General features: G+C 48.7%; 1 protein-coding gene across 1 annotated transcript in view; it reads right to left on the reverse strand.

Moving 5' to 3' along the window:
• Positions 1 to 14,426, reverse strand: part of TBCD (tubulin folding cofactor D) — a 114,366-nt gene extending 99,940 nt beyond the window's left edge. Inside the window, exons 1-6 of the mRNA XM_081162739.1 lie at positions 14,121 to 14,426; positions 12,829 to 12,879; positions 10,280 to 10,377; positions 8,903 to 9,004; positions 6,824 to 6,970; positions 4,606 to 4,661 (exon numbers count right to left, since the gene is read on the reverse strand). Coding sequence (XP_081018865.1) covers positions 4,606 to 4,661; positions 6,824 to 6,970; positions 8,903 to 9,004; positions 10,280 to 10,377; positions 12,829 to 12,879; positions 14,121 to 14,316 — 650 coding nt within the window. The 5' untranslated portion in view covers positions 14,317 to 14,426. The remainder of the gene's footprint in view (positions 1 to 4,605; positions 4,662 to 6,823; positions 6,971 to 8,902; positions 9,005 to 10,279; positions 10,378 to 12,828; positions 12,880 to 14,120) is intronic.
• Between the last annotated feature and the right edge of the window lie 33 nt (positions 14,427 to 14,459).

The following is a 14,459-nucleotide window of genomic DNA, read 5'->3' on the forward strand; positions in this document are numbered from 1 at the left end:
GCCTCATTTGCCACATGACCACCTTCACCTATCCCCATGGCTGCCCCGGGGCCCCACCAATGCCCACTCCTCCCCTCTCTCCTCCCCGGGACGCCATGCCCCTATGTGCAAGGTCTGGCCCAGCAGCAGGCCCCACATCTGCCTTGGGTTGCCTTCCCCATGCAGAGCTCCAGGGGGTATCCATTGCCCCACATCCCCACGGTCTGGTCAGCTCTGCACCCTACAAAGCTCAGATTGGTGTACTGGCTCTCCCCACCCTCTTATACACCTGGTCTGGGCTAGCAGTCATTTGCCAGCTGCCGAACCAAAGTCCAGGCACTCTATTCCTCCCCAGCTCGTCCGCATGCCAATCCCCCAGCTCTCTGACTCAGCGCCTCCTAGGGGAGCTTGCACACTGGGGGCAGGAACACAGGAAACAAGCAAATAACATGAAGGAAACAACTCAGTAAGGGAAGGGTGGGAGACAGTGCAGCCTCCAATAGATGCAAGAATGACCTCCCAAGAGGACATGTGAACAGAGAATGTCAGGAGAAAGCTCTCATGACCTGTAAGGACCTCACACTCCCCTCAGCAGCCCCACAGAACACACTGAGGATGGGTCAGCCCTAATGCCATGGAAGCAAACCCTATTTCAAGACGTGTTGGCCGCTTCCTCCTCCTCAGTTCACACCAGGCCAGAGGCCCAGGGTGAGCCACAGCGTGGTTCCAACACCCACCCTCCTCAGCATCTGAGGGAATCTCCCATCCTGCCACAGCCAGGTGCCCAGTGCAGAAGCTCAGGCTTCCGTTACAAAACTGTGGTAAAGGGTGAGGTCTCTAACTCAAAAAAAAAGGAGACAAGCAGGCCTAACACATGGTGATGGACGATGATTTGAATTTGGGTGGTGGGCACACAGTGCAACATACAGATCTTGTAACATAAAAATCCACACCTGAAACCTATATGATCTTATTAACCAATGTCACCCTAACAAATTTTTAAAAAAGGAGCCAAGCAAAGGCTCCAAGATTGTCTTCCTGCCCCCCAACAGGGGCACACCTGGAGATCACCAGTCACAAAGGATATTGAATCAAACTTCAGGATGCTAGTGACATAAGGCAAACTCATATGCCCACCCAAAGATGTTGTGTCTCAGCAAGTCTGAAAGGGCCCAGGAATCCCTCCAAATCTGCGCATCTGGGTGCTTATCTAACTAGTACGTGGTCTCGGCACTGCTTAAACCCTGTGATCCTAGGGGCCACAGGATGAGGACCCGCCTGCAGCCACCTGCTCCTCAGACTGAGCTCCACCTTGGCCCACAGGATGGAGACAGCAGGATAGCCCCTGGACAAGAGAGGGCCCAGCGCTGACAGACTCTAGTCAGCACCAGATGATCAGGCCACCCACCCCTCTGCACCACAGCTCCTGGCTGGGGAGCACAACCTTCCATGTGCTGCACGCCAGGGCACACCCACTCAAAGTTACACAGGGTGAGTTTCCAGATTAAGGTAAAAACTTAAGGTTCCTTTGAAAGATTTAAATATGTTACTTTGTATTTTTTTTTCTTTTTCTCATTAAAAAAAGGAATAGTTGCCCTGGCCCATGTGGCTCAGTTGGTTGGGTGGCATCCTGTGTACCTGGAGGTTCCCCATTAGATTTCTGGTCAAGGGCACATGCCCGGGTTTCAGCTCTATCCCTGGTAGGGGGCATGCAGGAGGCAGCCAATTGATTTTGCCCTTTCACATGGTGATGTCTCTCTCTCCCTCCCCTTTCCGTTCCTTTCTCTCTAAAAATCAATAATTTTTTTGAAAAAGGGATATGTTTACATGAGAGGGCCAAAGATACAGAAAAGCAAAAATGGAAAAGATCTACCCCACAGATAAAACACACATTTACAGACACAGGACCTTCTACACAAAGATCTTTAACCCTCCAATTCCTTCCCTTTCAGAAGAAGGTACATCACAGCCCCATCTGCTCACACACCGAGCTCAGCTAACATGTGGGTACGCTAGAGATAAGGCCAAGAACAGCTAAAACAATTATCAAAACCTTAACTGCAGAATTGGACCTATCAGAGGAACAGATGTCTAGGCAAAATATTCATGGGACAGACGGCTACTCCGGACCCTCACTGGTACTGTTACCACACACTGATAACTCAGTAAACTGGTCTAAGAGGCAAACAGCACAGGTGAGGTGACAAACCCTACTCTGCCTAAGAACTTACTATGTTTTTAAAGAGGTTAATGGAAAGGTGAAATATTCACAAAACAGTGCTGGAAAAACAAAGCTACCCATGAGGGAGAAGATCTATTATTGTATTACCCTACACCAAAAGAAATTCCACATGGGTTAATAATTGTAGATTATTAAGCAACAAAGAGGTAGAAAAATATAAATGACTACTTGTAAAGTCTGTTAATAGGGCAAGACTTCAAGCTTAAAAGTAAAAATAACTAAAAAGGGGAAAAATTACTGTTTTGACATTTTAGTATATTCTTATTGTTTATTTTTAGAGAGAGGGGAATGGAGAGGGAGAAGAGAAACATTCATTGATCTGAGAGCAGAACATCAATTGACTGCGTCCAGCACCCACCCTGACCGGGGGATCAAACCCACAACCCTTCAGTGCACAGGATGACACTCAACCAACCGAGCCACATCAGCCAGGGCACTGTTTTGACATTAAAATTAAAACTTTAGTCCAAAGGAGAAAGTAAAAGGCCACCAACCACCTAAGGGGAAATATGCCACACTACACCTGCAGGAAGCTCAAGCTGGTGGAGAAGGCAATGCACCAAGAAACCCAAGGATATTAGAAGTCAGGTCACAAAGTGGGATGCAGAAAGCCTAAGACAAGGCCAAAGTGTTGAACCTCACCAGCTATCATACTAACAGGGAATAGAACAGAGCCATTTAATCAACTGTAATGTGAAATGAGGTGACAGCAGGATGCTAATTCAATGAGACTGTGCTGTGCATGGTCGATGTCATAGCAGTGCAGAAAAAGAAAAGAAATACAACACATGTATTATGCATTACAATTACAAATGTGTGGGGGGTTTTCTAATTTTCTGTTCCAAAATTTCCAACTTTCCTACATACAGCACAGCTTGCTTTTATAATTAAACAAAAATACCTGCTTTTAAAATTGATGTAATCAATAAGAATAAAGGCATGTTTTTCCATCAGTAAGAGTCTATAAAAGAACACTCCAACCTATATGTCTTGGCATCAATATAACATCAAGTTACATAAAACAGAGCTAATGTTTCAGGTTTAGTTAAAAAAGGGAAACAGGCAGCTCCAAAGCTGCAAGTAATGAAGAGAAAGCATTCTACCTAATTAGACAGGCAGCTCCTCTGCAAAATACCAGAAAATAGGCAGGCAGAAGGAAAAAGCCACACTGAACCCATGACCGTATTGTAAAAACCCACCAAAAAAAACCCCAGAAATATGTGAATCAGAACCTACCTGGAGCCTGGGGCATGCTGTGAGGTGAGTTAACCAAGAGTAGTTCTAAGACCTCAGCCAGTGACTGCTCCCGCCCTTTCCAGGACTCATGAGAGCACCAGGGTGCAAACTGGCTGGAGTATTGTTAATGTGCTGAAAACCAAGCACAAGGAACACTTGCTCCTGTCGACCACCAGAGGGCGAGGGAGCGTCCCGCCAGCGGCTGAACCTGTCCCCATGCCACCATTGGAGCCTCTGGCTGTCACCTTTCCTTAGAGGCCACCAGGATTTAGGGAATCACCTCCTCCACCCCACAGGTGCAAAGCTCCAAAAAGTCAGACTCAGCACAAATCTACCAAACCCTCAGTATTTCTGAGGTTTTCATTTTTCATTTCATTTTTCATTCATAAGGTCACACACAGTATTGGTAAATATGGGGAAAGGTGACTTTCAACTTGCTCAACCTTTCCAATAACTTCAATTAAAACCCTTAAAATGCTCATTCCACTTCTAGGAACTCATCCTTAATGTAAGAGCAAACACCAGTATACTCGTGATTGGTCAGCAATTAACAGATGTCTGGGGATTTTTATCCCAAGCCACAATGACCAAATCACAGGTCATGATCTGCACAAACCACAGCATGAACTGCTTTTTAAGTGACTTGCAAAAGCTCATCTAACTATAACCACCCCAAAGGTGAACTCATGCCCCATATATAACTGCTACAACCTATTCTAAATCTGCTCTCTGCTCAGTTGATAGGCCTGTCAGGTGGTCTCCTTGAACCTATAACCCAGTGCCAGGACTTCTGAGAGCCCCTAACTCATAGTTGGGTGACCTGTGAGCCCTAATCCAGCATCAGGTAACCTATGAGCCCCTAGCCCAGCAACAGGTCACCTGTTAGACCCTAATCCAGCATCAGGTGAACTGTGAGCCCAACTAGTATTGTTGGTGGTCACATGAGGTTCAGAGACCTCCCACACCCAAACAGAGCTGATGCTCCCTCAAAGAAAGATAGTGCTGGGAAGAAAACATCTGCCGAGGCCCATCAACCCAGTGTCCTTTTCTGTGGACACACAGGTGAGAGTATGTAAGATAAACCCTCTTGGAATTCAGTAGTTACACATCAACCCACAGGGCTGCAAGGCGGCAAACTGGGCACTTACTTGGACACAAGGACGGCAGCCGCATCTCGGGCCTTGTCGCTGACAACCAAGTAAGACTATAAGAAAGAATAAAGGACAGGCACCATTACACACAGAGTAAATCTCAGGGGCCCACTCAGCCGACCAGTCCCACACTCAGCAGCTTCCTGAGAAGTTCACAGACAAGCCAAATGCCAAAACTGCAGAAACCTCTCTGAACGTGAACTAACAGCTGCAGCTGCCAAGTGCTGTGCTCACCCTCAGGTAAGCGCCAAACCACACGGCATGTCATAGTCCTTGAAACACATTTGCAAAAACAGCAAAAAATGAACCTGTGTGTGTTACCCAACTGCAACAACCATGAAGTGTCCACGGAGTAAACTCGGTACCTGTGAGCATTTAGTATCAGAACAGTTAGGAGGCCCCACTCAAACAGAAGGGCACCTGGGTTTAATACAAATGACTAGCTTTTCTTAGGAGGCCCGCCTTAACAGGTTTCCAAGTCTCATCTCAACTAACTTCTTTCCAAATAATACTCTTAAGAGTCTTCCTCTGGGGCAGGCTTTCTGGAAAACAACTGCCAAGTGCCCAGTGGTTACAAGTGTGCCGCCTCTCACCCAAAATCCCATCGGAGATGAGCACACACAGAGACATCAAGGCGCTCATCACCACCCTGCTTCTGACGAGACACATCTAGAAACAAAATGTCCATCTGTAAGAGAATATTTTAAAACTGGGGTGCAGCCCTGGCTAGTTTGGTTCAGTGGTTAGAGAGCTGGCCCGCAGACAGAAAGGTCTCGAGTTTGATTCCCAGTCAAGGGCACATGCCTTGGTTGCAGGCTTGATCCCCGGCCCCGGTCGGGCACGTGTGGGAGGCAACCAATCAATGTTGATGTTTCTCTTTCTCTTTCTCTCCCCCCGCCCAAAAATCAATGGAAAAATATCCTCAGGTGAGAATTAAAAAAATAAAACTGAGGTACAATGGAGCACCTTTCCCTGAAAGATTATGAGGGCAACATCTGACCTAAGACATTCAGAATATGCTGCCAAGGGTCACCGAACGGCAGGACACCAAAGGCCCCTGCTGAAGTGGCCAGCAAGGAGTGCTGTGAAAAGCACAGGCTCCAGAGCCAAACTGCCTGGGTTCAAATGTGGACTCAATTATGGAAAAATGAACCAGCTAAGTTACTTCTCTTAATGCCTATTGTCTCCTCAGCAAAATAAGGATTAAGACAGTGAACTGACTCAGAGGATTACAAGAGTTAATACATGAAAGCGATTAGCACAGTGCCCGCACACAGCAGGTGCTCAATAAACACTTGGTATAAAGGTATGGCAGGCAGACTCTAAGGTGGCCCCTGGTCCTGCCTATGGCCACTCTCACCCTGCATAATCCCTCCCATGTGGATTGGACACAGCTATTTGCTTCTAACCAAGAGAATGGGGGAGGGGGTATCACTTCAGTGACCCAGTAACACATTCCTGTGACTGCCATCTTGCCAGCAGACCCTGTCCCTTGCTGGCTTTGATAGAATAAGCTGCCCCATTTGGGGGACCCATGCAGTAAGGAACGGCCAGCAAAGACTGAGGCCCTTGGTCCAACAGTCTTGAGGATCTGATTTCTGCCAACCACCACAAGTGCTTGGAAGCAGACCCTACCTTGAGGAGCCTTGACTGCAACCTGGGGAGACCTGGAGGTAGAGGGCCGAGCAAAGCCACGCCCAGATTCCTAACCCACTGAATCTGAGATGATAAACATATTAAACTACTCAAGTTTAGGGTGAGTTTTGAAGCAATAGATAACATAATCTACATCTACATGCACAATATTTACACCAGAAGTTTGAAGACTATATATAAGTTATCTCCTGGCGAGATTTTATCTTTGATGCTTCTCTATTTTCTAGTTTTCCTACAATGATCATGTATTATCAATATAATATTAAAATTTAACAATTAACCTTTATTTTCTCTTACCATTGCCCCCACTGCCTCTTATATCATTATGCTTAGTGTTTGCAATATCTACAAAGAAATGAAATTTACTAAAGTAATTCATCCTGACCCCTATATGAACTACCAATTTCAAAATAAGTTATGAAATGTTCTCACTGAAAAACAGTAACGGCAGTTGAAGAACTATAGTGTCAAGAGTGTACCTAATTAAACTCTAATATCAAAACACCATGAACACAAAAGAGCACTAATTAGTGGTAATTATTAGCATGACCACACTCACCTTTGCTATTTGGAGAATACGGTCGGTTATGGACATTCGAGTTTGCCCAGGTTCAGTATGAAGGTTCCCATCAAGGCGTGAAAAATCAAAAGGGATCAGGCAGGTCATGGAGAGCCATAGTAGAAGCATGTAGCGGGTCTCCCAAGTCTAAGGAGTTAAACCAAAGTAAAATGCTTCCTGTATACAGGATGGAGGTAACCTACACACAGTCCTGGTACCCTCCTGCCCACTCAATGGCCACCACAGGCCCCTCAAATGCTGCCAACCTCAGAGCGTGGAGTACAAACCATTGCTAGTTCCTCCCATGTTTCCCCTGTGCCCCACCACACATACCCTCTTCATATGGACTTGGCTACCACCAGAACAAAGAAACAGCAAAGTGAAAAAAGAAAAATCATAACACATCAGTATTACGGCTTTTCTTCACTGGCACCCTTCAGCATGCAATTAGCCTTTTGAGAAAGTGGAAAGCATATAAAAAGATAAAACAGAAGTCTTAAGAAGAAAAAATTTCTCAACTTCCAATCAAAGATAAGTGCCCTTAATTTCAGCTGTCAATAAAGCAAGATTTCACTCTGGCCCTGGAATCACCAGGGGGGCAAGGAGAATGGGAAAGGCTCACCCGAGTCTTAACTAAAATTGGGCACATTCGCAGAGACTATTCACTGAGCTATAGTTACAAACCATGGGCTCTTCCGAATGTCACACGCAGAAGAGCACTCCCACCACAGGCCTAACTACTCTCCTAGAAAGGCCCACATGTGAGGCAGCATCATGCCCATCTGGGAGCTTGGATTTCAGGAGGGTTCCCACCAGTTCCTCACTTATAAGGGTGACTGTGCCTAGACTGACTGCACAAACCATGAGGATTATGCTGAACACCGGCTTTCCTCTGGAAGTCCGAGTTGTAGTATGTGCTCGACAGAGAGGACCCACATGACCAGCCCCCACAGAAATCCTGGCCTCTGGGCTTCACAATCTTCCATGGGGGAAACTTCACACGTATTGTCACAACTCAGTGCTGAGGAATTACAAGTGCTTTATGTGACTCAACCAGGAGAAGACTGGGAGGTCCTGCTGGTTTCCCCAACTTCGCCCATGTGCCCTGCCCTTTGCTGATTTTGCTGTAATAAATCACGGCCACAGAACTATATGCTGACTCCTGTGAGTGGTCCTAGGAAATCATTGCTATTTTAATTTTAGCTTTTCAATTATGGTTTACTTTCAATGTTATTTTGTATTAGTTTCAGATGTACAGCACAGTGGTTAGACAATGATACTTTACAAAGTGATCTCCCCGATAGTTCCAGTACCCACCTGGCACCATACATAGTTATCACATTATTTACTACATTCCCTGTGCTGTTCTTTGCATCCCCATGACTATTTTGTAACTACCCACCCATATTTCTTACCCCCTTCACCTCTTTCTCCCAGTCCCTCAACACCACTCCCCTCTGGCAACCACCAATCCATCCGCTCTGTGTGTCTATGAGTCTGTTTGAACTTTCTTTGTTCATTTATTTCTGTTCTTTAGATTCCACCTCTAAGTGAAAGCTACAGTATTTGTCTTTCCCCGACTGATTTATTTCACTAAGCATAATACCCTCCACTTAGGCATATTTCCAGTTAAAGAAAACTGGGTGGTGGCAGGGTTATTACCACACTGTGTGGGCATTTCTTTACAAAGGGCATTTTAAAGAAAAAAACCTAAAGAAAGATGTAAAAGAGAGAAAGCCAAAAGAAGAGAAGTGGCACAAAACAGAGTAAGATAAAATTTAAGCCCGGCCGGGCATGGCTCAGCAGTTAAGCGTCGACCTAGGATCCAGGCGATCAGGGTTCGATTCCCGGTCAGGGCACATGCCCGGGTTGCGGGCTGCAGCCGATCAATGACTCTCTCATCATTGATGTTTCTAGCTCTCTCTCTCCCTCTCCTTTCCTCTCTCTGAAATCAATAAAGATATATTCTAAAAAAAAAAAAAAAATTTAGAGAGAAGGCAGACGAAGTGCCAGAGCCGGGGTGGAGCAAATGAGGGAGGAAAAAGGGAGAAGGCTGAACACAAAGAGAGGCACACTCACTTCATGGTCCTTAGGGTTCTGATTTGTAAACATATCCAAAACAGGCTGTACGTCTGCTACTTCATGAGGAAATAAACGAAGAAATGTTTTATATCCTCGAACCTATCAAATGAAAAAAAGGCATTGAATTATTAATAAGAAAATACAGAAAGAAGCAAAATTATCTTTTTCCTCATCAAAAATCACCACCAAGCCCTGGCCAGGTCGCTCAATTGGTTAGAGTGTTGTCCCAATACACCAAGGTTACAGGTTCGATTCCCAGTCAGGCCACATTTAAAAAGCAACCAATGAGCCCGGCCAGGCGTGGCTCAGCGGTTGAGCGTCGACCTAGGATCCAGGCGATTGGGGTTCGATTCCCAGTCAGGGCACATGCCGGGTTGCAGGAGGCAGCCGATCAATGACTCTGTCATCATTGATGTTTCTATCTCTCTCTCTCTCCCTCTCCTTTGCTCTCTGAAATCAATAGATATATTTTTAAAATAAAATAAAAAAGCAACCAATGAATGTGTAAGTGGAGCAACAAATCAGTGTTTCTCTCCCCCACCCCCATATAAAATCAATAATTAAAATTAAAAATCACCACCTATGCCACCCAGTGATCAAAGAATTTCGTCATATTATAGTGATACAACTTAGTAACACTACCAAGCTGCAGAGAAGTGTTCACCCTCACTGGCCAAGGGCCTCTCTCCACCATACAGCAGGCACTGCTGCACCCTGCAACCCACTGAACCTCAAAAGTCCCACCCTGAGATGGCTCAGTGACTCCCATGGTCAAAACCACACACAGTAAGTGCAGGCCAGCACATGGACATCACCTGGGAGCTTGTAAGAATCCACCAAGTTTCTGTGCTGGTGCTCCTCTCCTGCTCCCACTCCCTCCTCTAGGTAGGTGGTACATGAACTATTCAAATGCAAATACTAAATACCTGGGACATTGCTGCAGCCAAAGGAACCCCTGGATCACTAATATCTGGATCTCAAAAATATGGTAAAAAGAAAATAGCCCTAACCAGTGTGGATCAGTTGGTTGAGTGTCCTCTCGTGCACTGAAAGGCTGTTGACTTGATTCCCAGTCAGAACACATGCCCCGGTTTCTGGCTCAACTCAGGGTAGGGTGCATGCAGGAGGCAGCCAATGGATGATGTTTCTATGTCTCACTCTCTATCCTTCCCCTCTCTCTAAAAGTCAATTTTAAATCTTTTAAAAAGAGAGAGAAGAAAACCCACAATTTACATATGTGCACCATCTTTCCCGAGAAAAAACATTTTGGAAGGTAACTTCTGGACCAAGTATATTAAGTGTTCCATCAAAAGGAAAAAAAACACACAAATTTTTAGAAGTGTTGTCAACTATAAAGTGCTATGTAAATGTTACCTTGGTGATGATGTAGAGAAATTTGAAAGCCAGATGTACAAGGTCAGGTGGAGATGTCTTGTCTTGCACTATTTCCAACAAGAAGTTCATCATCCATTCTAGAGAAAACGATACAAAACATTTGCTATAAAATTAAACATTACTATGACATTAAAACAAAGTGCCAAAAGAAAAAAGGGTTAATTTAGACAAATTACACGGCTTCAAAGTAAAGAAAAAACTGAGAACTGACAGGAGAAATAGACAAATCTGTAACTATAGTTGGTTTCCATACTCCTTTCAGGGTTTGATAGAACAAGTGAAAAGAAAATCAAAGACATGATCATCTCAACAGATGCAGAAAATGCATTTAACAAAATTCAACATCTTTTTATAACAAAAACTCAACAAAGTGGGAATAGAGGGAACATATCTCAACATAAGAAAAGCCATATATGACAAGCCCACAGCTACTCTCCCCCCCAGCCAGGCTATCAATCAAGGATTCCTCTGTCACCTGAGACAGGAGAGCATTCAGAAAGCTTACCTTCTACAAAACCTGTTGGTTACTTAAAGAACAGCAGGCACAGCACCAGCCCTTTTCAGAAGGCACACATATGCACAAAAAAGCTAACCCTTCCTGCCCACACATTCACAGTTCACATCTTTAAATCTCATAGCCCTGTGGGGTAGGCAGTGCTAAAAACCCCCATTTCACAGGTGAGGAAACTCAGGCACAGAGCAGCAAAGTGGTGGGGCTAGGATGTAAACCCAGGTGGTCTGGCTCTGGGTTTTGCTCATGTACCCGTCCTCCCCCACCACCCTGCCTTTCAACTTAAATCACTATTGCTACCTTTCCAAGTTCATGCCAGAAGCATGTGTTACTTTTTGTAGGAAAAAAAAAATCGCTCAGTATGAAATAGGTCAAAAATAAATACAACGAACCCACACCATTATCGTCAGTTAATATTTGACAAAGGAGGCAAGAGCATACAATGGAGTAAAGACAGTCTCTTCAATAAATGGTGCTGGGAAAACTGGACAGGTACATGCAAAAAAATGAAACTACATCACCAACTTACTCCATACACAATAATAAATTCAAAATGGATAAAAGACTTAAATGTAAGTAGCCAAACCATAAAAATCCTGAAAGAAAACATAGGCAGTAAAGTCACAGACATCTCGCATAGGGGAATTTTCACTGATCCACCTCGTAGGGCAAGAGAAACAAAAGAAAAAATAAACCAATGGGACTACATCAAACTAAAAAGCTTGTGCACAGCAAAAGAAATCAGCCTCAAAATACAAAGGAACCCCCACGGTCTGGGAAAACATATTTGCCAAGGATGTATCTGAGAAGGGGCTAATTTCCAAAGTGTACAAAGAACTCATATTACTCAACATGAGGAAGACAAACAACCCAATTAAGAAATGGGCAAAGAAACTGAATACACTTCTCCAAAGAGGACATACAGATGGTCAAGACATGAGAAAATGCTCAACATCGCTAATCATCAGAGATGCAAATTAAAACCACAATGAGGTACCACTTCACACCTGTAAGAACAGCTGCCATCAACAAACCAACAAACGAGGGTGTGGAGAAAGGGGAACCTGGTACACTGCTGATGGGAATGCAGCGGTACAGCCACTATGGAAAACAGTAGGGAGGTCCCTCAAAAAATTAAAAATGAAGCTGCCTTTAACCCAGTGATTCCACTTCTAGGAATATATCCTAAGAATCCTGAAACACTCATCAGAAAGAATATATGCACCCCTATGTTCATAGCAGCACAGTTTACAATAGCTAAGATCTGGAAACAGCCCAAGTGCCCATCAGTAGATGAGTGGATAAAAAGCTGTGGGACATTTACACCATGGAATACTACGCAGCTATAAAGAAGAAGGCTCTCGTGCCCTTTGGGACAGTATGGATGGACCTGGAGAAAATTATGCTAAGTGAGATAAGCCAGGCAGAGAAAGACAAACATCACATGATCTCACTTATATTGGGGAATCTAAAGAACTTAATAAACTGATTCAGTGACATGGAAGCATGGGTCAGACTGACAAATGTGAGGAAAAGTGGGGGTGGGTGGGAGAGATTAACCAAAGAATTTATATGCATATATGCATAACCCAAGGACACAGGCAATAGTGTGGTGAGGGACTGGGGAGGGGGCTGGGTGAGGGGTAGGAGGGGTCAATGGGGAGAAAAGGAGACATCTGTAATATTTTGAACAATAAAAAATAAATTAAAAAGAAACAAAAGAAACAAAAATCATTCCCCTGGATTAAGTTCAAGTTAAGGAGACCCAAGCCTCCACATCTGCGCCTGTGAAATGGTTCCGGGAGCGCCCTCCTCGGATGCTGGGAGGACTACCTGGCGATCCACATAAAGCACCTGCGCCTGTGCCCGAGGCAGGCAGGTTAGAGCAACAGGATGAGCAACAGATGCGTTTAAATAGACCAGCCAGGCCCTGCCAACAAGACCCACACACTTCACCCTGACACCCTCTGCAAACGCACGCACACCAAGGCTCCCGTAGTCATCAGCCCGTTCTTACCAAGGTGTGGGTCCAACAGGTGAGGCTGCTGCTGGTACTTGTCCATTATCACTAAAGAGAAAAACATGAGAATTAACATCACCCAGGCAACCATGCGCAGGAGCCTCGGGAACCCTCAGGTGTTCCTGACTTCCAGGGCCGCCTGGGGGGAGCTCCCGGCGCCAGAGCCCCGGCCTCCTCTCGGCTGCTCCGCACGCCCTCCCTGGGCTCTTCCTCCCGGCCAAGCCCTCGGTCTCCCGCCGCTGCACACTCCCCGTCCGCTCCTCTAACCGCCCCTCGGACCAGCAGCAGGACCTCCCACCCCGCGCCCTCGCCCCTCCCGCCCAGAGCAGCCCGGCCGCTGCGCCGCTGCTCGGAGGCCGCTCTCACCGGCCACCGCCCGGCAGCGACCCCTTCCCGGGGACGGGAAAACGGGTCCCAGGTCCCTGGACACAGCCCTCGCCCTCCAGGGAGCTCTGAGCACCAGCGGCGTGCAGCCCCGCCGGCGGCCGCGGACACAGACTCAGCGGGGGGGCAGGAGCCCGGGGGCGCAGCCCCGACTCGCCCAGGGACCGAGGGCCGGACGCCGCCGCCCGCCGCAGCGGCCCGGGCCCTGGGGCAGTCACCCCGGGCCGCGGGGCGAGGCCGCGACGGCACCTCCTCGGCTACAAGGGCCCACGCCCGGCTTCCCTGTGCCGCGGAACCCCGCTACCTGGGGGCCCTGAGGAGCCGTCTGATCCCCCGGACAGACACCTGCAGGCTCGGGGAGCTCACCCCAACCCAGGGCCCCCAGCGAGCGCGGCCCGCCCGTCTGCGGCTGACAGCCCGGGGTCCCCCGCGACAGGGCCTGCCCGGGGCGCGCGGGAGAGAAGGCGCCGCACAGCCCTGGGGACACCCCGGAGGCCCCCTCCTCCGGGAGCGGCCGGGGAGCGGACCCCGGCTCCCGCACGAGCGTCGCGGGCTGTGCCGACCCCCAGCCCGAGCACACAGCCCGGCCCTGCGCGCGCGAGGGGCGCGCTCACTCCCGGGACCCGGCCCCCGGGGCTCCAGGAGCCGTCGGGGGCCTCCGGCCGGGCGAGCACCGCCCCTTCCCCCGCCGCCGGAGGGCCCGCGCCCCGCGGTGCTCGGGGGCGGGGTGCGGGCGGGACTGGAAGGCAGGGCCCCGGGGCCCCGTCACGCCCGCGCCTCCGCCCAGCTGCGGCCCCCGCGCGGCGCGGGCTCCCGGGGGGGCCGGGCCCGCTACGGCAGGGCGGCCACGCGGCGAGGAAGCGGCCGCCGCCCCGGGCCTGCCCCGCCCTCGGGCCCGCGCGCACCTCGGAACCGCTGCAGGGCGCCCTCCCGCGCGGCGCGGTCCCCGAGCAGCCCCGGCAGGCGGCCCAGCAGCGCGCGCGTCTCCGCGCTGTCGCCGAACGCCTCAAAGGTGCCGCCGCGGGCCGGGGCCCCGTCCTCCGCCCCGTCCTCCGGCCCGTCCTCCGGGGAGCCCGCGGCCGGCTCCTGCTTCAGGCCCATCCCGGCGGCAGCAGCGGCGGCCCGGGAGTCGCGAGAGGCGGGCGGCGCCTGAGGAGACTCGGCTGAGGGGACGCCGCGCGCTGATCTGCCCAGACAGGCCCCGCCCCGCGACCTCTGACCTCACGCGCCGGTCCCGCCGCGGC

The sequence above is a fragment of the Miniopterus schreibersii genome, assembly GCF_964146895.1.
Source record: "Miniopterus schreibersii genome assembly, chromosome: 16".
Classification (NCBI taxonomy): Eukaryota; Metazoa; Chordata; class Mammalia; order Chiroptera; family Miniopteridae; genus Miniopterus; species Miniopterus schreibersii.